The sequence below is a fragment of the Cheilinus undulatus genome, linkage group 17 (assembly GCF_018320785.1).
Source record: "Cheilinus undulatus linkage group 17, ASM1832078v1, whole genome shotgun sequence".
Lineage (NCBI taxonomy): Eukaryota > Metazoa > Chordata > Actinopteri > Labriformes > Labridae > Cheilinus > Cheilinus undulatus.
In genome coordinates this window covers 41,300,765-41,328,605 of record NC_054881.1, presented here as the reverse complement: position 1 = coordinate 41,328,605, position 27,841 = coordinate 41,300,765, and the positions used below count along the sequence as shown (strand labels likewise).

General features: G+C 41.2%; 1 protein-coding gene across 15 annotated transcripts in view; it reads right to left on the bottom strand.

The window, feature by feature from the left end:
- LOC121525056 (formin-binding protein 1) overlaps positions 1 to 27,841 on the bottom strand; it is a 124,839-nt gene that overhangs the window by 5,025 nt on the left and 91,973 nt on the right. For 3 of the 15 annotated variants that reach the window (XM_041810794.1, XM_041810785.1, XM_041810793.1), the window contains exons 9-16: positions 26,232 to 26,417; positions 22,825 to 23,013; positions 9,965 to 10,000; positions 5,275 to 5,384; positions 4,781 to 4,913; positions 2,630 to 2,751; positions 2,345 to 2,505; positions 978 to 1,949 (exon numbers count right to left, since the gene is read on the bottom strand). In XM_041810794.1, coding sequence (XP_041666728.1) covers positions 1,771 to 1,949; positions 2,345 to 2,505; positions 2,630 to 2,751; positions 4,781 to 4,913; positions 5,275 to 5,384; positions 9,965 to 10,000; positions 22,825 to 23,013; positions 26,232 to 26,417 — 1,116 coding nt within the window. In that variant the 3' untranslated portion in view covers positions 978 to 1,770. The other 12 variants (XM_041810786.1, XM_041810787.1, XM_041810789.1 and 9 more) reach the window with 12 other exon arrangements.

The following is a 27,841-nucleotide window of genomic DNA, read 5'->3' as shown; positions in this document are numbered from 1 at the left end:
GCAACTGTAAATTAGTATATATCCTGTGTATATCAATGTTCTTATTTCATACGCCGGCCGATATATTGGATATCGGCTTTTTTTAGCCCCCAATATCAGCATCGGCCCCAAAAATCCCATATCGGTCGGGCTCTAATTTTTATCTTATGTATAAATATCTTGGGTTTTAATTGACGAGTCGCTGTCTTTTAAGCTTTATAATAAGCAACTGGTGTTTTCTTTGCTGCAAAGAAAACACTTGTTTATGCCACTTTTATGCCTCTGATTATGGTGATGTTCTGTACATGCATGCATCTTCTCAATGCCTTAAATCTCTAGGTACTGGGTATCATGCAGCACTGAGGTAAGTACTTAACTCATCATTGTATTCTGTATGATCAATGTAGTTGGCCTTCATTGACCAGATGTAGATGAACGTGGTTTAATCCTCATAAGCACAGTCTCATTATTTTATAGCCATGCCTTGTAACTTTCAATTTTACCAGTAACTTCCATCTTTTCAGTGTTTCCCTTGCTTGAATGCATGTTAGGATTCGGCCTCTTAGCTTTCTCATAACATGCCAGAACTCTCGTCATGATGAGGAGAAAAAAATCCACAAATGCTGCATCATGCACCCAGTTTTGAACGTTCTTTTTCAATGGCTACACGATGCACAAAAAGTGTATTTACAGCACTCCGAGTAACAACCCCGTGCTGTGCCAGTAACAAGCCATCACAGCTGATTAAAAGGCAGCTAAACAAAAGCTTATGTAATGAGTTATGAAAGGAATTATTTCTGAGTTGATGCCAATCTAGAAAAGTAGCACAGAACGTCCCTCAGTTGTAGCCAGGTGGAACGACACACCATGCTTTAACACTTCAGGGACCCATGCAGGAAAAACCACAAAACTTTAGAGTCCAGCTTCAGCCCGGTCTCACCGTAGAGCACAGTACAGACAATTCTCAATCCTGCATTCCTCTACCACTGGCCTGGAAAGAAGGACCACAAAAGCCCAACACTATCATTATCAAAAAGTGGACATTAAAAGGAGCTATGAGTTAAATCAAACATTTAAGAGAGAAGGGGAATCACAGCTTTTTAACAGCACTGTGACGATCTACAGCATGCAGCTCTGCAGGGTTAGGGGTCATTTTTATTGTGTTTTTCTTTGTTGCCTACAAAAATAACTTTCTAGTATGTATTCACATTTTACAGCAGATTAAAATTACATGTTTGTGATTGCACGTCAAGCATGCTTTCTTTTTTAGGTACTGAAACAGTACTTTCACTTGATGTTCATACATTCACTCAGCAGAGAACAGGGACTTCTACTTTACAGATCCAAATATTTGATTGATCCAATTCTCGATTGAAAGCACATTATTTAAAAAATGAAATATTAACAACAAAGGAATCAACATGTATATAAAAAATCAAATACTGTGTGTTTTTAAATGTGCATGTGATTGTTCAGTTTCACCATGCTAAGCTGTGGTTGTGGCTGTTTGTTTGTATGGCCACTAGGTGGCACTGAAGTGAACAAAAGGTGAAAAAGAAGCTCCTTTTCACACATTTCTTCCATAAAACTTCCGCCTGGCTCAGCTCAATTCCAGTGTCGTTTCTCCAATCAAACATTTTCTTCAGCGCTAAATAAAACAGAACACACTGCCACGACTGTCTGAGGCACAATGGACAAATCTGACCCCCACTGGACAGGAGACAGGGGCGTAATCTTATCTGAACAAGTGGTAACACGCTTCCTGGCTCACAGTAACAAACACCAGTTCAGTTAAATGTATGTCATAGCACCTTTGGCATTTGTTTCCAAAAAGACCTCAACGTAGGATGTGGGGACATATCCCTCCTCGTCCTCATTCCTGCGCACTCGTGTCCAGCCGTCTCCTTTGTCTTCTTCTATGACGTACAACAGCTCGCCCTCTGCTATGGCGATGGTGCCCTCATTATGACCTGCAGCGGAGGGAAACAGAGGAGAAGAGGCAAGATAAGAGGATGAATAATACATTTAAAGAGAAGTTCCCACTCTGTAAGTCACAGGATCCTTAGATAAAGCAGTCATGAGATAGTTCAAGGTGAATATTTTTAGTTTTCTTGCCTTCTTTGTTTTTTGTCAAAATGCTTTAAACACGGTTGAAATTTTATTTTGAAAAACCTCTACCAGGAAAGTTACTAAATTCCACTACATTTCTTCAGAAAGGTCAAACCCTACTCCCCCATTCTGCATCTGGAATATCATCAGCTTTCTCTCTGTTTCTAAGAATAACCTGACATCAACAGCTGTATTTGTAAGAGGCTGCAGTTCTGTCAAATCTAATTTTCTCTATGACGCCTGTGGTCCAAGTTACCTTCAAATGGGTACAAGGCTTTGCAGGTGCCGATGGTGGGCAGGGTCTCCTCGTCGTCAAACTCGTCGTCAAACTCTGGCGTGGTGGACGTGGGGTTGGGGGCGATGTTGGCTTTCACCTGAGTCTCTGAGTTCTGCTCCTCCGTGTAGCTGCCATCCGGGCTGCTCAAGGGCCAACACACACACAGTAAATATACTGTGAAAACATATATAGTCTTCTAAAGCAGTAGTCATGTGTGTAGCATTGCTGGAGCGAGGTGTTTGTCATTGTCAGAGTATACCATACCTCTCTCTGTCCTGTGCACAGTTGTTGCTCACTGTTGTGCTGTTCTGGGTCTCATAGAGTCCACTTCTCCGCTGTGTGTCGCTCTTTGATGGCATTCGCTCTTCCACCTCTGCTAACCAGCCCTGAAACACATCAAACTTTGTTAGTGGTCTGTAGTTTAGTTTTACCGCAATAAGTGCTGCACAGAAAGGAGGGAAAGACAGCAAATTATTATGTTCATTTAATAAAATCTAGACTTTTGAAAGGCATGTAAACATGCTAGTAAATTCTCAAAGTTGGACCAAGACACCCAGATAATATGGTAGCTCTCTAGGACTAGGCATTCTGCACATGCTCCCCGGTCTACACACCAGGCTTTGCTCCACAAGTTGAACAACCTAAATGCTAAGCAAGGCAGGATAAATGATAAACTTTTCTTGGCTTCTCAATGCATGCAAACCCTTAGTTCTCTGGTGGATTAGGGGCCAAAAGTAAAGTGCAAAAGCCACTTTCATTGGGTTGTAGATGTGTGCTTGGAAGAACACGTCAGGTCAGGTATGGGGATCCTGTACTGCTTTAGCCTCCTGATGGCCATGCCTCATCTCTCCAGGTATCCTCCAGCTGCCCTATCACCATCGTCAGGACCAGCCCACCGGATCCTGTGAGCCCAGTATGCAGGTAAATATATCAGGTGTGCCAGGGGCCCTTAAAAGCACAACTGCTGCTCCCTTCCCATTCCCGTTCTCCTGATCACATGAGCATTAGACGCCAATGATACCCAACATGCACCGAAGAAAAGCTGTCACAGAGGAGTCCAACTGGCACCTCTGGCCATCAGTCAATGTCCAGGCCTCACAAGAGTACAGTAAGACCGGGAGGACAAAGGACTGACAGGCTCTGATTTTCGTCCGCATGCTTGGATACCAGGAAAGCCACACTGTCTTGATCAGTCCAAGTCTGCGGTTGATCTCAGCCCGACAGTCATGAGATTGACTGCAGTGGATAATGCCACCAGGGTAGGTGAACTGCTCTGCAACTTCCACACTCTCACCATCCACAGACACAGATTCAATGGCAGCAACTAAGGCGCCGCCAAATGCCTGGATCTTTGTTTTGGCCAAAGAGACGTGGATTTCCAACATTTGAGCCTCCTCACTCAGCAAGTTGAGAGCCCCACAAGGACATCTAAAATCTCCACACGGCATCATCAGCAATGTCCGGATCAGTGATCTGGACATCGCCAAATGACAGCTCCACAGTACGCTCTCCCTGGTCCCTTTCACATTATCCAGTCTACCCAGGAACAGAAGAGCTAAGGAGCTAAGACGCCCCCCCGCCTCACCCCAGAGTCAACTCGCTCACTCATTTGCCAAATCACACTATAAACTTTGCTTGGCTTAACAATGCATGTCAACCCTTGGTTCTCTGGTGGATCCAGGCCCAAAGTGGGTCGCAAAGCTACTTTCAGTAGGTGGCAGATGTGTGCTTGGAAGAAACGTGTGGCAGAAGGTTTTTGATGTGCTTTTACTTTGTAGGAAATGCCTCGGTTCCTTTGTAATGTTATTACATCTCGCCCAAACAGCCTCATTTTTCAGTAATACATTTGGTAATGATTGAAAAAAGTCAGAAATTTGGGTCATGATTTGTCACTGAGGAGGTGGTGACTACAGTAAATGACTTCAGTCTTCTGCCTGAGCTACACCGCTAAATGATGTTCTTGTGGAGGTAAAATTATATTATAAAGTTATAGACTAAAGATGGAGAAAGACCTTATTTTGGTTGCAAAATGCATGACATAGAAAGCAACATGGTCTATTTTTGGTTTTAAGCAAGTCCCATGGAATAAGTAGGATGTTGCCCTCCTATGTATCAACTATCAGGAATGACTGAATGCTGTAGAGGCAACTTTCTTCCTTATCAGGTCTCATACGTGATTTTTTTATCACAAGGTTGATGGGCTTCTCTCTCTGTACAGAGCTGCAGTCAGCTCTCTCCAGCTGCATCTCGTCTTCTCCAAATATGGACGAGCGGCATACTTCTCTGGAAGAACCCCAGCTGGAGATCCACGTTTGCACTCGTCATTATTTACTGACTCACGTAAACCAAACAAGGAATCCCTGCCAACACTAACACTCCCACAGTAACGAGAGCTCAGACAGGCACCGAACTCACTTCAAATTTCTGCACTTCAGACTGGAGCTTCTCGATGGTCTGGCTTATTTCTGATAGCCGGGGATCGACGCTGGCCGGGTCTCCCATCTGAGGGTTCTTCACGTACACGTCTTTCATTTTAGTCAGGGCGTCCCTGAGGAAACAAATAAATCACACTAGCTGAAGTCTAGACAAAATGCAATGCCAATACTAAGCTTAAGTACTTATACTCATAAAAAAATTGCAGACACTGTTCTTCATGTCATTTTGAAGCATAATGTTGGCCTCCTATAATGTGAGCATGCAGTCAAAGTCACTGATAAATTGTGGAGAAGGGATGAATACCATCTGATCTGACTTTCAAAACAATTTTAATAATATTTTTTGTATTATCAAGCACCCAGATTTGTATTGGTGCTTGTGCTTTGTCTGGAAAAAAAAGTGGTATCCCTAAAAAATACAACTTTAGGCACCAGCAAAGTCATCTCTGAAGCAAAGTTTATATGAAAAGCTACCTCTGGTCCATTTCTTTCTGGATATCTTTGTTCAGCTCATCCAGCTTGGCCTGCAGCTTCTTCCTCCTCTGTTCTGGTGGCAGGTGGCTGAAGTCCTCAGGCCCAGATCCCTGTGATTACAGAAAGGAGGAATAGAAAGTGGGAACAAAAATATAGTAAGAAGCCGTAAGATAGAGAAAATCCAACTTAGATTTTTCATCATTAGTTGTGCTGCTGGTTTTTTAGGGGTATTCTCTAGTTAGTTGCAGTATCTCCCTTTTGTTGTAGACCCTGTGAGACAGAGGTCAGGGATAAACTGAAAACCCAAATTGAGCTCCTTTTATGCTCTAATAATTCTCCTAAAGGAGATACTGCAGCTGCTCGCTAACACATTGAGAGCTGGGATATTTGTCTGTAGACTTGAGGCCTTTCACCTATTCAGTCTCTGCCCTAATCTAGTGCTCTCTATCAAAGCATCAGAAATGTAATATAGTAATAATATTACTGCTCAGATAGTGTTCCAGTAGGAGCTGACTAATGGCTTTGAGGCAGTGTGTTCTTGAACTAAAGGTTGCAAGAGTGAGAGGTTTGTTGATCTGGCCAGGTGTCAGATTTCCTGATGAGAAGGTTTCCAGTCTGACCTGATGAGTCACACTTCCAGGCAGTCTTTCAGACATTCTGTGGGCTTTATGCATCAGTATTTAAAACCTGAAGAATACTTGAACTCAGGTGCTAGCTGGTCTATATGGGTCCTAAAAGAGCTCAACATCAAGACTGTGACGCATTCATTTCTAAAATCAATCATGAAGCCCTAATAAATCTACAGGTTTTTGCCTGATAGTTTTCCTAAAAGTGTTGATGTCACTTTAATCCCCTTCAGCCAACCACAGGCCTCCATACAGACCAAATAATCATTCCAAATGAAATGGATTAGCTCCGCTTACCTCTTTAACATCCACTTCTATAAAGAAGTGTCAATAAAATAAAAATATGTACTGTAAAATAAGTGACTTCATAAATATTCACTCCCTTTAAATCAGTTATTTAGTAGAGTCACCTTTGGCTGCAATCTCAGCTCTGAGTCTGTGTGGATAGGCCAATTTTACTGGCCTTTTACTCGGCCACTCCAGAATTATCTACCCTCTACCTTTACAAGCCACACCATCATAAAAACACCATGCCACCACTGTGGGCATGGTGTGTTTATGATGATGTGCAGTGTTTGGCGTCTTTTCTGATGGCCAAAAAGTTCCATTTCGGTCTCATCAGACCAAAAAGCTTTCTTCCACTTGACCATGGAGTCTCCTACATGCGTTTTGGGGAACTGTAGTCCAGATTTGACCTGAGTTTTCTTCAACAGTGGCTTTCTCTTTGCCTTCAGAGTAGTCATAGGTGTCTTGGTGGCCTCTCTCACTAGTCTCCTTCTTGCACGCTCACTCAGTTTTTTTTCTTAGAATGACCTGATCTAGGCAGATTTCCACATGTGCCATATTCCTTCCATTACTTGATGATAGATTTAACTGAACTCTGGGGATGTTCAAGGCCTTAGAAATGTTTTTGTATCCATCCTGACTTATACTTTTTAATCACCTTTTCTCTGAGCAGCTTGAAGTGTTCTTTTGTCTTCATGGTGTAATGGTAGCCTGGAATACTGATTAGCCAGTGACTGGACCTCCTAGACACAGGTGAATTTATACCACTTGAGACACATTTACTGTACTCAGGTGATCCCCATTTCACTAATTGTGAGACTACTAACACCAGTTGTTGAACTGGGTCAGTCAATTTAAGGGGGTGAATATTTATGCACTTATTTTACATTACATATTTTTATTTAGTTGACATTACTTTGTAGAAATCTGACACTGATGAAGTAAAGTACAGCTGGGATTCATAGAAGGTTCCTATTTTTGCAGTCTGAAAGTTTCATGTCATTAATTATTAACACTTTATGGTTCAACAGAGCATGTGCAGATTCAGGACTATCCGTCCATGGACTGAACAGGTGAAGGCCTAAATGAATCTCGTTGAGACGGGTAACAGCGGCACCATGGGATATTGACTGCTGGAGCTACAGGATTCACTACACGCAAGCCAGGTCAAACACAGCAGCTAGATTACCATGGCAACCTTACCCCGTCTCCCTGAATCATCACGCAACACTTACCGGGCATGCAAGATAACAAAGACTGTGTGAATAATCATGCAGAGTCATGCTGCTTTTTCTCAATGATCAAGTTCAGTGTGGAGGTACGTGTTAGAGACTACACATGCTCACTCTCTACGTTCTCCATAACACATGAAATCACGAGGATGCAAAGCCAGACTACAACTATGGGGACACGTCTGCCCTTTCTGCAGGGTGATACATTTAGAGAATAATCAAAATATTTTTGTGTGGAGTTAGGAATTGATTTGATCATGTTAAAAGCTACATATGAGCTACGTTAGCTTAGTGCTGGTGTTCATGCACTGATATATTCCCATGTCTGCATGCTAAACATAAAGGTAGCTGATAGAGAGCTTAGTCTAGCATTTAAAAAAACTCTGCAAAGAAACACAATAGGTTTCTACATTCTGAGAAATAAATCTACATGTAGGCTACAGTTATTTGGCAATGCACTTAAGGAAGTTAAATCAAATAGTTGCACTCTTCTTCCTGTGGCTGAGGCCATCCATGATGTTCATATAAGGGACAGCTGTTTGATTAAATAATGCTTCAAACAAACTAAATTAAATATTTTGGTCTAATTAACATATTATTGTTGAATTATTTTCATTTTCCTCAAAAAGCATCTAATTCTAGGCATTCAAGAGTGAGATCAGTTCCTACCGCCTATTCTACAGTTAGCCACAAGGGGGAGATTACACTTTTTAGCAACAAACAGTGCATTCAGAATGATGATGCTACAGCCAAAAACATAATTTTTATTCTCATCAATGGACACTCAGAACTAATGTGCATTCAGACCATTTGCAAAAACATTGGAAATTGAGCTCAGGTTCCTCCCATTTCTCTAGATCTTGCTGAGATGTTTCTACACAGTAGAGTCCACCAGTGGTTAATTGAATTACCTCTCTATAGAAAGCCTCACAGCTGACGATGCATACCAGTGCAAAAACCAAACCATGAGGTAAAAGGAACTGCAGAACTCAGAGACAGGATTGTTGCCAGGAACAGATCTGGGGCTTCATAATTCTCAAATGGAAGAAGTCTGGCACAACCAGGACTCTTCTAAGACCTGGTCGCCCGTCCAAACTGAGAAGGAAGCGGGGACTAAGAAAAAGAGGTAGCAAAGAACCTGATGGTCACTCTGACTGAGCTCCAGAGATCCTGTGTGGAGATGGGACAAAGTTCTAGAAGGACAACCATCACTACAGCCCTCCGCTGGTCTGGTCTTTACAGCAAAGTAGCTGGACGGAAGCTTCTCGTCATTGCAAAACACATGCCAGCCTGCATGGTGTTTGCAAAAAGACTCTTACTAAGGTCCTTCTCCCCTGGTTTCCTCCTGGAACTTTGTTCCATCTCCACTCAGGATCTCTGGAGCTCAGCCAGAGTTACCATCAGGTTCCTGGTCACCTTTCTCCTGATTGCTCAGTTTGGCCTGATGACCAGCTCTTTTAAGAGTCTTGGTTGTGCCACATATGTTATATGAATGCCAAATGACACTGAATTTATGGTAGAACATAATTTTATTTCTAAACAAAATAATCAGAACAAACTTATTTCAGAGCCCTGCACTTTGCATACTGGGTATAATTACAGAAGGGGTTTATCAACTCAACAGACTATATGGTGCAGAAGGGTTGTAGGATTATCCGTGGACACTGGAGATGGCCACTGTCAATAATTACCCTGTGAATGTTTCCTCTAATTTACTATTTTTGTTTGTCGTTGTTTTGTTTTTTATGTGTGTATTTTAGTTGAATGGTTGGTATATTCTTTTTACTTTTATTTTAGAGTACTATTTAGTTTTGTTTTCTCTTATTATTTGTAACTTTTTCATTGCTGTTAATGTTCTAAAAGGCAATAAAAAAGAGTCTTGGTTGTGCTAAACTTCTTCCATTTGGGAATTATGGAGGCCACTGAGCTCTTGGGAACTTTTTAGTGCAGCAGAGCTTCTTTGTAGCCTTCCCCAGATCTGTGCATTGCAACAATCCTGTCTCTGAGCTCTGCAGGCCGCTCCCTTAACCTCATGGCTTGGTTTTTGCTCTGATGTCAGCAGTTTCACAGTTGTTCACAGTTTTTTTTTTTTTTGCAAAGGGACTGAATGCTGAATGCTGTAGCATCAGGCTGCAACATGACAAAATGAGAAAAAGTGAATGCCACTGTCTTTAGCCAGTATTTCCAATCTTAATGCTCAGCTAAACTTTGCTGTTGTAGCTTCATAGTTAGCATGCAGAAATGAGACTCTCAGCAAGACGATTATCACATATTCTAAGACTATTCATGTAATCTTTTTAGTATTAATGATTCATTAAAGATACGTAGAGCTGATTTAATCCTACAGTCATCTCTCAGTACATCAGATTAAGGGAACAGCATTCCTTATCATCATCAAATGAGCATGCAGTGTAAGAATATGAGTGATCAAATACTACACGGTATCAGATTAGTATTTGTTATGAGGACACACGATCCATCGAGACAAGGAGGACTACCAGACGGACTAGGACACAGACGGGTAAAACATTGAGTAAATCTGATCACCTCAATGAGATTCCGGACGTGGGAATTGAGTGTGATCTGCGCCACAGAGACCACAGATACAGTCGGGGAGAGACATGAACACAAACACGACATAAAAACAAACAAAACAAAAAAAACAAAAAAACAAATTAACACACATATAAAGACAAGGACAAGTCTGGGGTCCATCGCTGTGTCACGGCAAAAATTAAAATCCAAAATTAACAAAAAAAAAAAAAAAAAAAAACGGCGTACACAGCGTTATTAACAATGTGTTACGGGGAGGACGTGACATGCTTGTGACATGGTCATGCCGCTATGGTCGTGCGGTTATACGGTCATGCTTACCAGCTTGAGAGAAAGCTTCATGGGGGGGAGAGGAGAGAGAAATGGCAAGGAGCGGGAGAGAGAAAGAGACAACAGACAAATGTCAGCATCAGGAGAAATTTCTGATCATTTTGGTCATCAATACAAATTGCACAAATGAGGATTATGCACACCCTTTGCTCTGCCAAACTTCACCATTCAAGGAAAAGAGACTGAACCGCTTAGAGGCTTAAGATTTTTATGCTAGCTGTGCTATGAAAAGCTCTTTAAGCAGCATTCTCATCGTTTGGCCCCTCTCTTTTCCAATACGGTGAAGTTTAACATTTTAGTGTGATGCATGAATGAAAAATGAGTAAAAAGTTGGTTAAAAACCCCAACCTATAGCACAAGCATGAGGTAAATAATGAGAAACAAAAAAGGAAGGTAGATGGAAGTAAATGTAGAGAAAGAAGTAAGGGGAGAATGGATGCAACAGGGATGAATGTGCCCTTTACTTCTTTATCCCTCTTTGCCGCCGTTACATCAAAAACGACAGCAGAGGGCGCCAAAAGCATGTGTCAGCAGGTCCAAACGTCAACATGGAGGCAGAAACAGACAAGCTGGAGAGACGCTTTGAAAACCAGACTCCCTTTTAAAAAGGAAACTCTAATCCATACTACAAATAAAAAAAGCTTAACAAGGCAGTAAAAAATATTTAACCCAAAAAAGAAAGCAAAGGAACAAAATAAATGGCTGTTTGTTGGATTAAATGCTTTAATGAAGAGATTTCTGTGAGGATTTGGTTATGTTTTAATCACAGAGACCAGAGTACAGAGCGTTTTAGCAACCATCCGCTGGTCGAGCTGCAGCAGATGACTTGTAATCCTGTTAAAGGCTCACAGGCTGGTGCACTGGAGGTGCTCACTCACTTTAGTCTACTAATCGAGTCAAGCACCTGGAATGGCCTTTTACAGTCAGCTCTGCTTTTTGATCCTCACTCTCACCTCCCCACCTCTGTAGTTTGTCACACTTCACTCGTGGTAAGCTTTACTCAGAAAGTACCAAACAGATTTAGGTTTTCACATGAACTCATGAAGGGGGCTTTCTGTAGGACTCTCTTTCTCAAGATAAAGGTGCTTTCCAACTAAGTGGATCTAGACTGAGCCTTGTTTGTGTTTCTACTGAGATAATAAGTCAGAGGAGAACTGGAAGAACTTGACTAAGGATGGTTTTCTTTCTGCAAAGTGACAAATGAACATAAAAATCACAAGAAAACTCAAAAGCACTGTCTTTTAAACAGTTTAAGTGACTTTTTAAGATGATTTTTGGGCTTGATAGAGTGGGAAAGCAGATTTAAACCAGGTTCATCACAGTCAGTGACAACAGCCTCTGAACATAAAGTAAGTTGGCATAACAGGTAGGCTACTGTCCCTCTTTAAAGTGCCTTCATTAACCCAAGCTGATCATTTTAGGCTTAAAAACAAGCTGTAACACAGAATTAAGCAGTCCTCAAAGACAAGAAAGTATTTCTTGGGCTTGATTTTTTATCATGTTGGCATTTGAGGAACTAAACTTAGCACAAAAATGAAGGAAATTTGTGTTTGGTAGATTTTATCTCTGTTGCTGCTTGGCAATAAATCTTACACCGTTCGAAAGCCTGTTTATTTCCCTTTTAAATGGAACCACGTTTGTAAGGAACATGCATTTGTGGGATGAGCAACAGAGCTGAGCATGTGGGCTACACGCATTAAAAATTACTGTTGCTACTCTGGTGCCCCCAGGCATGAGCATGGACCCTGCTAGAGCGGGCATGTGCGATAGGGCAACTTTAAGCTGGTAATCTGCAAAACCAAGTTGCAGCATAATTTGGAGTGAGCCCTAGTATCGTCTCTAAACTGAAGGTCAAGTTCCATAGAATGAGGGATGTCAGGAGCCGACCATGAAGTGGGCATCCCAAGAAGACAGTTTCCCTGCCCTGTCAGACTTAGAAACTGTAGGCTGTCTTCCACAGATCTGCAGTCAAGGTTTGCAGAGCAACATGGCTGACGGTTCTCTGCCCAGACGATCCAGATCAGACTGCACACAGCCAATCTCTGGTCTCATAGGGCTGCCAGGAGGCCTGTCATGACTGCCCTTCACCACCAGGCCCGTTTGCGCTGGTGTCGGCAACATGTGCACTGGAACCTGAACATGTGGAATATGAGACACGTTTTTACAGTTTTTAGTCACAGCCTACTCTCAGACTGAGATTTTACGAAGACTGTGAATCTTGCAGGGTCACTATTTGCAAGACTACTACTAGGTTCTTTTGGCAATTTTTTTATTTGCAGAGCTTCTGAAATGTCAGTCCATCTCTTTTCCTTTACCACTCTGTCATGATATGTTGGACAATTCACATCGAACAGGCTGGGCTGATCTGCCCACGCTCCACCAGCCGCTCCACTTTCTGGACGGTCTACATTGGTTGGGACCTTCGACGTTTCACTGCCGGTGTTTCTGCCATCCATGCCGCTCTGCCGCTTTTGTGGTTGTTTTGACCAGCAGGTGTTCTGTTTCCGGTTTTGTCATTGGTTGTTGATAGTGTTACGTCACTGCCACTTGCAATCATATCAAACACCTTTGATATGATCGCAAGTCCAAGACTAGGAAAAGACTGATATAAAACAGCGCAGATTACCACCTTAAACTTAACGATAGAGATGACGGCGTGCGCCGTGACTCCAGTAAGACTACTAAAATTTACTAAAGACTTTCATTTTTTAATCTGTGACTGTGAAAATCTTTTGGTGTAAGCCCAACTTAAGATGGCAACGCTCATCCCCCCAGAGCGGGGTTTACCAGAGACTACCTCCAGAATTTGGGAGTGGAGAGGATGGAATGGCCTGTCAGCAGTCCTGACCTCAACCCCGCTGAACACTTGTGGGATTAGCTTGTCTGTGCCAGAGTGACCAAAAAAAACACACTGGCTGACTGGCAACAAAAGCTAGTTGGAGGATGGGATGTCATCCCACAGCAGTGTGTGACCAGGCTGATGAGAGATTCAAGAGTCAGTAGCAGAATCAGCTGTTTGGCACTGGCAGAAAAGATATGGCAAATTTATCATGGGTGCAACTCACATATTCAGCTCTGCTGCTCATCCCACAAATGCATGATCCTTACAAATGTGGCACCATTTAAAAAGGAAATAAATTGACTTTCCAGTGGTATAAGATCTATTGCCAAGCAGCAACAAAGAAATAATCTACCAAACACAAATTTATTTACTTTCTGTGTTACATTTATTTACTTCCTCTTGCCATGCATCTACACTGAAAAATGAGGATCTTCATGACAAATATACATGTAAACAATGTGTATTGATTTTTGTAAGTGTTTGTGTGTAAATAAACTAATTGTAAAATATTTCTTTACTGGTCCTTTCTCAGATACTGTAGCTTTAAGTGTATATGAGATGAACCACTCCAACCACTCTAGAGCACCTTCTCCTGCAAAATTAAACTACATTGTGCTAAATATGTTCAAGGTAAGCGCCATCTTCAGTGTGAGTCTTAAAAGTCTTATAAATGCCGCGCCCTCGTCCTCAGATGAACCTAAACTCCTTCCATCACTCAGACAGACACAGATACACAGATATATTTCAGCCCTTAAAGACATAAACATTGCTGCAGTATGGCACACCAGCACATATAAAGCCCTGGAGGGGTGAATTCTGGGTAATGTAGGCTGAACCCAGACCCAAAGTGTGACCAGCACTTCGCCTTTTACTGCATAAAGGTTAAAGTGAGACTAAGGGGGGTTGATTTTCCTCGGATGAATTAGCATCCTCACACCCATAATCCCCCCTGTGCCTCAGGTGCTTGTGACACTTTGTGAATTGACCCCTTGTTGATGCTCAGTGGGGAGGGAAAGCCCTAAATCAGCTGCGGGGATGACGAGCAACAAGAAACCCTAAAGCATATACATGTGATGTGGGATGAAGTCATCATCTCCTCTGATCATTCGTCCGGGTTTAACACGTGACACGGCCATGTGACCAACTCCCAGAAAGGCATACACACACTAGCCTCTTTGTGAGGGAAATTTGTCTCATTAAAGGTGAACATCGTCATCTTAGAGTGGGACATCTCCCATAATTCAATTGTATTATTGAGGCTACTGCATGTGCCGTGCATGGCTTCTGAGCGCTCCTCATTCACACTTCCTTTACCTGCTCACATGAACACATGCCCGTCACATACACACTTACAACATATTGCCTTGCTTCGAAAGCATATGTGGGTCGACCCAGAGTCCTCTTCATAAGCTCTTTGTGACAAATGAGCGAGCGCGGGGATTGCTGCTGCAGTGGTTGTCAGAGAGAACACAGCGTGGTCAGTGAAATCAGCACCGACCGTCTTAAAGCTCTTATACTCTACACGCTCATAGGCTTTTTAGCGCTAGCACAAGACACACACACATGTGAGGCTGCTGTGGATGGATGGAGATGGCTAATATGCACCACACAAAGGCTCTCCTGCAGGGGGTAGACGTGCCTCCGCTGTGCAGGGAGACACAGAACACCACCTCCTCTGGTACGACTAATCTGATCCTGACGGTGATACTTAGGTTTCTTTGCAGGAGATGGGAGGAATACAACCCTGTTTTCTTCATTTAAGTAGATTTATATCACATCTGTTGAGTCTAAAAACCTTAATCAGGACTTATTAAGTGACGTTTTTGTAGCTGTAATTGAAGAGACAGCTAAGCCATGGGATTTCACATTACCAGATTTTTAAACATCAGTAAAATAGCTGTGACGAAACAGCAAACAGCAAAACAAATATAGTCTGGGCACCTACATTTAGTAGTTCTACTCTATTTTATTCTCAAGAACTGCTAGAAAATTCCTGCATGCTGCCTAAATAACACAAATACATTAACAGTATGCCACCTCCTCCGCTCTCGCCTTTTAAAGAGATATATAAACGTAACTTTAACACCACTTAGACTTCAGACATGTCAGTGTTTCCCAACCTGTGAATCTGAAGAGATCACCACTGCTCTCTAGTTTACCTGTGGCACCTAGTAGTTCTTAATTAGCTAAACTGGTACCATCTGAACCCAGAAAAGTAGCAAAAAAAGAATCCTTCTGTTTATCTCGCTCTTATTTCTTGCAAAAATCCACTCTATCCCTTTATACCGAGGTCAGACTACATGTTTTGAGCATGATTATAGCACGTTCCAGCAGTCGTAGGGTTCTGGGACCAGTCTGCTTTATAATCAGCTTTTTTTCCAGTGTAGTTTTATTAATTAAGGCCACATCTGGGACACTTTAAGGCCTTCTGGTACAAAGTACAAAAGATCATGTTTGATTTTCCTGTCTGTCTTCTAGGATTTGTTGCCTCACATTAGTGATGCTGAGAGCACAGAGAGGTCTGCACACAATAAAGTCATGTTTAAACAGACTGTAGAGGTCTGTACTGTAACGGGACGACCACGAAAGACTGACCTGGGGTCGGTTACCCCCCACGGGGGGGCACCAAAGACCACAGAGGGGGTGCAAGGCTTGCTCTGCTCTGAGATCGTCAGAATTAGATTTGCATATATTTAGTAAAATGATGATGAAACTCTTTAAAATGGTCTTTTAGTAAGTAAAACACATGTTCAGCCATTTTCTTAGGTGTTATTGGTGAAACACTTTAATGGATGTTGATTTTTTAAGCTGGTATGTTGAGAATTTTTTGTGTATGTTTTGGGGGGCCTCAGCTTTGCCTTAAATACGAGTAGGGGGGCTCTAAGGCAAAATGGTTGGGAACCACTGCTGTAGAGTAACTGTGGTTAGCATTAGCTTGACGCTAGCTTTTACCTCCTACCTGCCACATTAGCTGGTGTAATCAAAAATCTACCACCCACTCACATTTTTACCAGCCACTTTATCTTAACAAGCAGCCTACTAAGATGAGGTATAACACGGAAAACATAGAGAATTCGTTTCCACCCTGGGGTCCAGGACCCCCCGGGGGGGTAATGTCTGCTATGACATTTTTGAATATCCTAATAGACAAGAATGTGGTGTAGTCTGACCTCGGCATTAGACAGTGAACTTCAGAGCAGTTTTAGCTAGAAACAAGGAAAATCAGGATAAATTTTTGGACTGAAACTCTGCTGGAAGAGCCTTTAATTTCTACTTTATAAAATCACCTGACCACACTATGGATTTAAAGCATGTGCTGTCAAGTGGCATCACAAAATGTGGTTTATTTTTCATCAATTCAAGTAATTCAAATGATTGCACTTTAAAATGCATTTCTAAACCTGCAGATTAGGGCTGAAGGATTTAGGAAAATAATCTAATTGTCTTTTTTCCCCCCAAAATTGCGACTGTGATTTGACATGCGATTATGTCTTAAGTTCCTCATTTTATGTGTTTTCTGTTACACAAAAGCAATAAATAAGTCTATATTATAAGCAACACAATATTAGATTAAACAAGGGCTGATCAATTTTGAATAAAAATATCTATATATGATGATTTGACTCATATAGCATATTGGATATGAACTGTTGTCTGAAAGGGAGTGGTTTTTTATGTCATTTATAAGAAAAAAGTACAAAAATGTAGACTATTCTAAAAATGGCCCTTGAATAATTGCATAGTATGTTATGCATAACATCTCTGCTGAAAAAAAAACAAAAAAATTAAACTGGTATTTTGACACAAATTTCAGGTTGAGGAATTACTACACCCTCTGCGATTTGAAAATTGCAGCAGGCCATATCGCGGTTTAATCAAATTTTCAATGAATTGCCCAGCCCTACAGCTGATCCTTCACTACAATTAAGCCTCCCTTTTTAAACGCTCACAGGTTCTGTGATTCAGGTGATAAAGTGCAGCTAGTCAGCTTGGTTTAAGCTGTTGAACTAAAAGAATTAAAATCAGCTGTTTAGAGGACTTAGTCTCAGCTGTCTGAGTCAGTGAGGCAGTAGGGCGGCTGTCCCTGAATGACTTCTTGTTATTTTACCGGATTAATCACGCACCTTCTGCTTCTTTTCACAGACCTTTAAATGTGGTGGCTTTAATCTTAAACAGAGAGAAATAGGGTGGTTAAAATGTGCTCTATAAAAACATCTATAGACATGAAAAGCACAGACAAGCCTCTGCTATGAGACATAGAAATATGCATATTTGATACGATGGAATTATGGATAAAGGTGATCGGTTTAGAAAGGAAGCCCTCTCTGTGGTGACAGAGCTTCTGACCTGTTGTGGACTTCATTTTGACTTTTTTATCGTGGTCTAAATGTTACAGTAAGGTCAGACTTCCATCGCTTTTACCTGTGTCAACTCAAAAACAATCCATGTGATTTAACCCCTTTTTTATCGCTCGGCTTGAGAGCCGTTTCAGCGCTTCCGCTTTTAGAAACGTGCACTTCCTGCTTGAGAAAAATACACACTTCCCCTTTCTTCTGCTGACCTTCAATCATTTCCTCTACGATATGCTCTCTCAGTGGGCCGTCGCACCCACGTTATTGTTCTCGGAGCCTTTTCAGACGTCAGGATAGCATCGATACAAACTTTCTACCTTGAGTAACTGCTGCCCTTTTTAAATATGACCGCATACAAAAGCTATATTTGTGGGCTGCGGAAGGAAAACGTGAGGTACCGCCCAATCCTGAGGTCAGGGAGAGACGAGGGTGTGACAGGAAAGCATGATCTGACCCCCCCCCCCCCCCCAAGCCCACTGGACCCAGTACAAACATACGCTGGACTGGACTTCAGACCAGTAATTGGTGAGGATGCCCACTAAAACCCTGGGCTGGGGCTGATTTGATGTCCCCCTTGACTCTTCCTGAAGTGACTCAGCTGGCGTTTGGCCACAACTAGAGACACACCAGCTGTGAAAAGGCTTAAACTATCTGATATAAAAATTAAGACGATTCCTGTACTTGTTTTGTATTGCTCCTTCTTTTTAATCAGTTAAAACTGTTGATAGTCGTCCCTTTCCTTTTAAATCTTCCAGGAAAATGTCTCACAAACTGCAGGACACTCATCTTTACAAGAAAGGATGGAAGACTCCCACACTGCTGACATTTTTCCTCCATGTTTGACCATGAAAACAAATCAATATTTACCCAAGAGGTGACTTCATCTACCTGACAAAAATATATCCTCTCTGAATCTGCAGTTAGGTACTCCAGCTGAAGTGAAGTGACACAACAGATACACCTCAGCTGCTGACGTTGGAGCAAGCGCAACATCTCTGCTGCAAAAATCATATTAAGCTGGTATTTTAACATAATTCATGTTGAAGAAATACTACTACTTCTGCCATTTGAAAATTGCGACATATTGAGATTTAATCTAAATATCAATTAATTTCCCAACCATTCTACCACTCAACTTTATATGAAAGAATTACCAAATTTATATGATAAAGGCCTTTGCACATTGAGGATAACGCAAACAATCTACAGGAAAATGCAAATAATTCAGAGGTGAATTTTGTCAAGCCTTTTATGCACATCAGGAGCAACATGATTTTCAGAATAAATTACGCAGATTCTAAAAACACTCACACTGCATAATTCTGCAGTGTCTGCACCATCCTAAAATGAGGTTCTAGCCCCATGTTACTCAACCCTGCCCAATCAGAGCGCCAAATTATTGAAAAATACCTTTGCAAGAGCCACAGTCTAGGTCAGAGGTGTCAAACTCAATCACAGCAGGGGCCGAAATCTGGATTTAGGTTTAACCTGAGGGCCTAGCAGGGTCAAGATTTTACTGAAAACACTCAACCGTGTTTTCACAGGTAATGAATTTTGGGGGAAATTAAACTGTGGTGATAAATGATTTTAAGATTTCTCAAAAAAAAAAAAAAGATTAAATATCATAGCATCAATGAATCCGAGATAAAATGTCAACTTTTTAAGACCTAAAGCTCAAAATACAAAATTAAAAGTCAAAATAAGGTTTTTAAAAGGCAAATATATGAGACAGAGTTAAAATCATGCATTTAAAGGTCAAGAGATAAGATAAAAATGAGATAAAATACAAAATCAAGAGTTTAAAAAGTCGATAAGGAGTTTAAAAAGTGAAAACATGGAAGTAAAAGTCAAAGGTAGGAGTTTAAAAGGTCAAAATTTGATCTAAATGAAAAATTGCGAATCTAAAAGACCACCATATGAGAGAAAAAGATCAAAATTACGAATTTAAAAGGTCAAAATAAAAATTAAAAGTCAAAATTCTATGTGTCAGTCATATTCTTGGGATGCAAAATAAAAATATGAAATGAAAACACAAATTAATTTCATTCCCTCATTCCTGACTTTTTAGCTAACTATTTCTACTGTCTACTTTCTCAGATTTTTATAACTTAACAAGGCTTTTTTTTTTAATATTCAAGGTTAAACTTACATTTTTATACTGGACCTCATAGCAGCAGGCCAATTCTAATTAAGATTTGATCTCGCGGGCCGGGTTCAACTGCACTGTGGGCCATATTTGGCCCCTGAGCCTTGAGTTTGACACCCGTGATCTCAGTGATGAAAAGTGGCAAAAAGGGTAGAAAGTGGCAAAAATAGGTGAAAAGTGACAGAAAAAGGAGTAACAGGTGGAAAATATGGACATAAAGTGGCAATAAATTGCAAAAAAAAATTAGGGAAAAGTAACTACGTCGACAAAAAGCAGAAAAAGTTGGGAAAAAATGGGCAAAAAGCAAGATAAAATGGTAAAAAATAGGCAAAAATGAAACAAAGTCGTAGCAAAAATTGGCTGAAAGCAGCAAAACTGGATTAAAGGTAGCAAAAAGAGGAAAAATGACTAATAAGGGCAATCAAAATATACAGACAAAAAATAATGGTTGACAATTAAAGCCTGCTGTACAGGTGTGGGAAATAAACTGATGAATGTGACTTGATAGATCATTTCTGAGGTCAAAGTTTTCTTTTTTGAGGTTTTCTGGGGGAATAATATTTCAAGTTAAGACATAAAAGAGCCACAAATAATCACAAAAGAGCCACATGTGATTTAAGAGCCACGCGTTGATTATCACTGTGCTAGCCTCTGTCTTCTCAGACCATTTGTAACAGCACCTTTACCCACAGGTAGGAAGTCAGTGACCTTTTATTTAACTGTTTTATTCTTTAAACTAATAAATGTTACTTATAACATAAAGTGTACACTCGAGGTTCACTGCGAGGGGGGTTGGCTCACCTGTTGTATGACCGTCTGGTCGGAGGTGTAATTTCAGAGAGCTGATTGGCCTGGGGCAGTGGTTTGCCATATGTCTAATGTAAGGGTGTGTGATCTCAGTTAATGAAGAAATAGAATGTACTGGCTATCTGCAAAAGCTGTTTAATCATAGAATCGGCCCAATAACTTCTAGTCTCCTGCTACATCACCCCCTCCCATTCTGCCCCCTGACACAGCAGTGATATATGGCTGGAATGAAACTGAAACTTCAGATTTAGTCCTTAAGAAGTTTTCACTGTCCTAAATGGAGCTGTGTCGTGGTTTTCTAAACCATCAGTGTGAAGAAAAATGATTTATTTGCACATTATTCCCAATCTCCATCAATATTTGCGGTGTTTTGACGGTGTTTTGATGCCCCCAGATACCCCCACCACATCCCCACGTCCCCCCACTACAGCATTCGCCAATTACTCCCACTCCAGTGGGTGGAAAGCACAGTGAGGCAAAGCATCAGCTTCGCTGCATGTGGACTGTCACAACGCACGGAGTGCCTGTTGGTGCCAACAGATGAACTGTCAGTCTCACCCATGGTCTCACCAGACGACTGAACGTCATGTCAGAGGGTGAATATTCCTCTATTCCTTCCGGCATTGTGAGTATTTATGCTACAATTCGCTGTCTTTCTCTCTGTTAAGCTCCAACTCGTCTCATCGAGCGGGGGTGCATCTTTCAAACTCCATAAGTTCCAAAACTTTGAATAGAAACACACCCAAAAATGCTGCTGGGATTGAAGTTACTCATGTCCGCCATCTCCTGGTGTAAAGTAGTAACAACATTAGGCACCATATTTGCAGCTAGAGCCTGTTTAATTCAGCAATGTTGCTTGATGCAGTTTTGCGACTTTGGCGCTTAAAGGGTTAGAACATTTTAAACAGTATAATCAATGATCTCCCTCTATTAGCCTATGTACGCTGCTGCATGATCTCAGTCTGTATCTCCTTCCTCTCTACGCCATTTTGAGCAGCAGACAGGTACAAATGTGACAGGAAGCCTAAGCCACTGCCAGTGAATAAACGTTTTACAGACCCTTTATAAACAAAAATCAAACTTACACTACTTAACTGCAGAACCACATGTCTCAGAAATTAATCATATATTAGGTTATGTTTATATTGACTTGTTTTCTCAGATCAGAGTGCAGCCCTCATCACTACTGGCTAATTGCACTCATGCTGCCATATTTAAACTGCTCTAGCTTGGCTATGCTATGCTGCTCCCTCTGCAAGCTGCTTTTGCAACCTTCCTCCACCCTGGCTCCTCCTTTATGCTTGATCTGATTTAATCAATGTTATTCTGCTGTCACTGATTTTGATCTGCTCTGGGTTTATTGCTGCTTCTCTCACTGCCTTAGGCTCTCCCTGTAGGCACAGGAAGAGCAGGAACACATGCTGTCCCTGCACTAAGAGCGAGTATATAACTGCTAATAAAGAGGAAAAGGTACAACCGAAAATGATGTGTGTTTCCTGACTGAACTGTATTATTGCAGGTAGAGCCCTCCAGCAATGGCAGCCTTGGTAAATATCCCTACATAGCTTTATAGGTACACAGTTAAATCAGATAAGCACAAAAACTCCAGATATCAGCCACCATGTTGATAAACTGTGAAAAAATATGTTCTAAAACTGATGTATTGGCTCGGCTCTGATATTAGTTGAGCATTATAAGGAGGCTTTTTTTGGCTTCTTCCTGCTGCTCAGATGAAAACAGTGGCACAGAAGTGCAGGGCTTGAAAATAAAATTACATCTCACAGAATCTAGATTGATGTTTCCACTTTTTATCGATGATATGGTCCATACTGACGGATCGTTACACCCCGAGTTTCATGTGCAAAACAATCAAAACAATTCGCCGCCTCCAGCAAAGACTGCAGAGGAAAAGTGCGCAGGGAGCATCTGCAGTCTCCATGCTGCTGCCAAGACTCTTAGGTGTCTTGCTAATCAAAAAGGGGAAGGTTGGGCAAAAGGAGGGACTGTCATTGTGAGTACAGACTTAAAGTGAAAGATGAGGGGACGATGGAGAGACTGTTGGTGAGTCAGATGAGTACCATGGATTGGTAGTTAAGCGCTACGTAAGCATGCCAGAGAAGAAAAAACAGGCTGAGCACTGTATGAGTGAAGATAGGAGGCCTTTTGTGGGATAGCACTCACTCATTTTACCGTTAAATGAATTATACTGCCACTTTTAAAGGCAGTTTTGTGATGCTGGTCCTTTTTCCTTATGCTCTCAGGGAGAGGGCCAATGTTTATGTGACTTCACCCATACAGTGTTGCAGTTCCACAGCTCAGATTCAGGTGTAGAGACGCACACGCACACATGCACAAAGCTAGCTGGACACGCACTTACCCCTCGCCTCAGGCTCCGGAGGCAGTGCATTTTGGGTTTGGAGGCCATGAAGTCGTTGAGGCGGTGGGAGAGGGGCTCCTTTTGCTGCTTGGGAGATTGGGAGTCGTTGGGAACAGCAGAGGGTGAGGGCGGGGATGTGGCTGGGGGGGCAGGTGGGGGCTGGTGGGGGGACGTTAACAGGGACATAAGCTACCAGTAAGAGAGGGAGCCGTGACGGTAGAGGAGGAAGGAAAAAGAGGAGGAAAAACAACATGGAAGAAGAAGAATAAAGGGGGCGAGATCGAACGGAAGAAGGAGGAAAAAGGAGGAGGGAACACAAAACGAAATAAATAAGCCTCGGACAAATATTAAAAAAATTAAACACACAACAGAAAAACCCAAACAGAATGTAAAAGACAACCAAAGGAACGCCAAACCTAGTCAGTTATGTTGAGGAAATGTCAAACATATTAAACATAAAAAACTGTTAAAGAAAAGCAAAAACAGAGTGAGTAGGAAGCGTAAAATGTTAAAGCAAGCGGCTGCAACAAAGCAAAGAGTTTGAGTCAAAGCGCATGCAGGCTTCCATTCTGGAAAACCATTTCTTTTTTAATCCTCTCTTTCCCGACCTCGACACATGCCAGATAGAACATCCCCGAGGATATCAGCCGCTGAATTTTCAGGTCATCATCACAGTAAAATTTAATTGCTTATTGCTGTCCTAAAACATCTGACTGCATTATTCATCACTGGGGGTTGAAGAGTTAGGAGATTGAAGCAGCGCATGCATGGGCAAGTGATCTAGAAACCCTTCTTTCAAACATAAAAAGGCTGAAAAATCACCAGACTCAACAATGGTGCTTTAAAGTTGAATTATCTTAAAAATGTTTGATTTTATTATGTGCTTCTGTGGTTGCTGCATGCATTTGTGTGATCTGTGAATAAGTGTGCTTCACTTTTTCTGAGGTTGCACACAGTTCAAACACCACTTTCTTAAATTACACAGGGTTTCTCCTTTACGATTGCACACACTTGCTTCCAGCCCGTCTTTCCCACACACACACACCCGATTACTCACTCGTGCATCGGCCTATTTCAACACCAACAGTGCCACCAGCCCATAAGACAGTCAAAAGATCGTGTTTTTTTGCTGTTCAGAAGCAGGAAACTGAAGGAGTCTGAACACCAGGAAACAGTTATTTTAGATCAAGTTAAAGTCTGCCAGTTGAGTCCATCCAGAGGTAGAAATGCATTAGTGTGTGTTACAGAGGAAGGGAGGCTCCCAATATCGGTGAGGGTGATTGCCAGGGAGGGGGGGGACGGGTGGCGAGTAATCATAACAACAAAAATGGCAATAGTAATGTGAACCAGCAACAAATTTCTAAACAGAAATTAACAAAAGGTCTACACAAAAATAAAATTTAAACACAACCAGAGCTAGAAACAGAGCAGATATTAAAAATGTGACACCAAACACGTACAGAATGCCTAAAAAAGTATTCAACCCCTTTGGATGTTTTACCCTTTTTGGATCTTATAAAGCAATTATGGTCGGTATAATTTGGCTTTATGACAAAAACTTCTTTACCTGCATAAATATTCTGCTGAGAAGCATCCCCACAGCATGATGCTGCCACCACTGGGCTTCAAAGCGGGGGTGGTGAGTTTGTGGTGGCCAAAAAGCACCATTTTTGAACTTTCTTCTACTAGTCCAGATTAAATCTGAGTTTTCTTCAACAGTGTCTTTCTCTTTGCCACTCTCCCATAAAGCTCTGACTGGTGAAGAACCCGGCCAGCAGTTGTTGTCTGCAGAGTCTCTCCCATCTCAGCTGCTGAAGCTTAGAACTCCTTCAGAGTAGTCTTAGGTGTCTTGGTGGCCTCTCTCACTAGTCTCCTTCTTGTACACTCACTCAGTTTGTGAGGACGGTCTGATCTAGGCAGATTTACATATGCCTTCCATTTCCTGATGATGGATTCAACTCAGGGGTGTCAAACTCAGTAACAGCAGGGGCTGGATTCTGAATGTGGGTCTAACATGAGGGCCTAACAGGGTCAACATTTAACCATTGAGTGTCAACCTAAATGATTTTGAGATTAAAAGGTCAACATGATGAGTTAAAAACTCCAAATCTTAGATAAAAGTCAAACTTTTAAGTTTTAAAGGTAAAACATGACATTTAGAGTCAAAATAATGTTTTTAAAAGAAAATTTTGAGATAGAATACTGAAACCATGATTTTTAACAGTCGAAATATGAGATATAATTCAAAATAAAATTCAAAATCATGAGTTTTAAGGGTAAAAAAAAATTAGATTAAAGTGAAAGTTAGGAGTTGAAATGTTAGCAAAACTGAGATAAAATTGAAAATCATGATATTTAAAAATCAAAATGTGAGATAAACATCAAAATCGTGAATTTAAAATGTCAGAATATGAGATAACATTAAAAATTTGGAGTTTTAAAGGTAAATAACTGAGATAAAAGTCAAAATCATGACTTTAAAATGTCAAACTAGGATTTAAAATGTAAAATAGTGAATCTATAAGGCCAAAATATGACATAAAAAGTCAAAGTTATGAGATGACAAGTTAAAATGTGAAATAAACAGTCAAAACTATAACTTTTAGTCATGTGAGATGCAAAATTGAAAATATAGAGAAAAAACACAACTTTCTCCTATCTTCCCGACTTTTTATTAAATTATTTTTACTGTTTACTTTTTCTAATTTTTATGACTCAACAAGGATATTATAAATCATCAAGGTTAAGTTTACATTTTTATATCGGAGGAAACCTGCAGACCTCATACTGGTGGGCCAGTTCTGATAAAAATATCATATGATCTGGTGGGCCGGGTATAACTGCACCACGGGCCGGATTTTGCCCCCAGGCCTTGAGTTTGACACCCCTGATTTAACTGAACTCCGGGGGATTGTGCCTGGGATTTTATCCCCTGACTTGTACTTTTCAATCACCTTTACTCTAAGTGTCTTGGAGTGTTCTTTTGTCATCAAGGTGTAATGGTAGCCAGTAATACTGAAGTATTGTGAGACTATTAGCACCAATTGGCTGGACCTCTCTTGAGGTTAGTCACTTTTAAGGGGCTGAATATCCAAGCAATCACTTATTTTACCAAACACACTTTTATTAAATTGACTTTTTTTTGCAGAAATCTGTTTCCAATCTGACATTAAAGTCAAAAAGCCAAATTATACTGACCATGGGGTAAAAGGGTAAGACATCCAAAGGGGATGAGTACTTTTTATAGGCACTGTATTTCTACAGATTTACAAGACAAATCCTAAAATATCCCTCCAGCCCTCCACCCACCAGACAACGACCCCCGTGAAGTCTACAGTGACCTCTGAGTGAATAAAAGCGCATCGATGCGTCACGTTCAGGTGTAAATGTGTTCACTGGTGTGTTACCTTGTTCTTGTTCTTAATGAAAGGCCACAGTTTGCCCTTGCTCTTGCTGGCAGTTTTCTCCTTTCCCTCTTTGGATAGGCTGGTTTCTGACGCTGTTCTCTTCATGACCTGGCCGTAGTCCTCGAACTCCACATCACCTGGGGGCTCAAATCCGGACTTGTAGGACTCCACCACCTGCTTCGAGTCCTAGAAAGGGGAGAGGAGTTTCAGCAGTTAGTAGCAGCCTCATCCTTACATACACATTCTTCTTCTTTTAATAATCTAAGCCTAATAATCCAGAATCCAGGACTGTCATGAATTCTCATTCCTGCTTATCTGTTTTACTTTAACAATGTCCGTTAAGCTAGATAGTTTCTTATGGTATAAAATGCTTAGTTAACTGAGCATCTTTGTCACTACAGAGGTGAATGGAGGAGGATGCTGCAGTGCTACGGCTGCAGAGACATATGGAGCTCAAGGAAAGTTCAGCAGAAAGACTGTTTCTGCTCATTCTACAGTCACCCCTCATTCACATCTATCCCTTTTCCATTCTTTCTCTCTTCCCACTCTGACGATCAGCTGATTATGGACGTTCACTCTTCAAAGTTCTCAGCTAATCAGATTCTGCCACACCCCGTTTGTCTAATCATCATGCACCTGTTAGATTTTAAATCTGTCATTCAACCCTGCAACCCTCCTCCACCCCAGCCACTTCCATTCAGTTATTCAGCATCTAGTCCAGATCCTTACAGGTCTCCTGCTTATCTAGTCCTGCATTCCTGGGTTTCTGGGCAACTTCTCAGAAGTCTACTTCTCATCTGATGCATCTCTCAACACCACCACCAGTGGAGTCTAAACTTCAAGGGGGGTTTCCTATTCCTGCCATTTGCTTCTCTACCTATTCAAATATATGATATCGTCGCAGTGGAGTCTATTTGCCAAGGACTTTGCACTACACTCTTTCATTCAATTAGTAAAATAAATTATTGTTAAACTCATATTAAGTCTCTCCTGATTGAAATGACCAGTGAGAGATACATAGCTTCGAGGTTGTGTTGCTTCTCTTAGTCCAACCAAATTTGAAAACCGTCTGTTATAATTAGAGATGAGCTGACTGTAAAAATTAAGGAAGATATTCATAAGATAATGATTTGACCATTTCCACTGTTTTTTAATCTATTCCTTTGGTGTAACACTACTATGACAACATTTTCTCTCACCTTGGACCATAAACGATCAGAGTTTGTCCAGCAGGTCGCTTTATTTTGTCTGGTGAAAATCTCTTATTTAATTCAGCAGCTCGATATACCAGATACCAGCATAAAATTGATTGGCCACAACAGACAGACTGATATCCGAACATGGCTCATAATTCGGCCCATGGCTGATGTTTGTTAACAGAGGAAATATTGGCAGAGTCTGATTTTAAACCGATACATCTGTGCATCCCTAACAGTAACAAGCATTAGCGCAGTGTTACTCAACCCTGCCCAACCAAAGAGCCAAACTGTTGAAAAATACCTTTGCAAGAGCCACAATGTAAGTGGTGAAAAGTGGCAAAAACAGCTTGAAGTAGCAATAACAATAAGTTAAAGGTGGCAAAAATGGTCAAAAAGCAACAAAAATGGGCA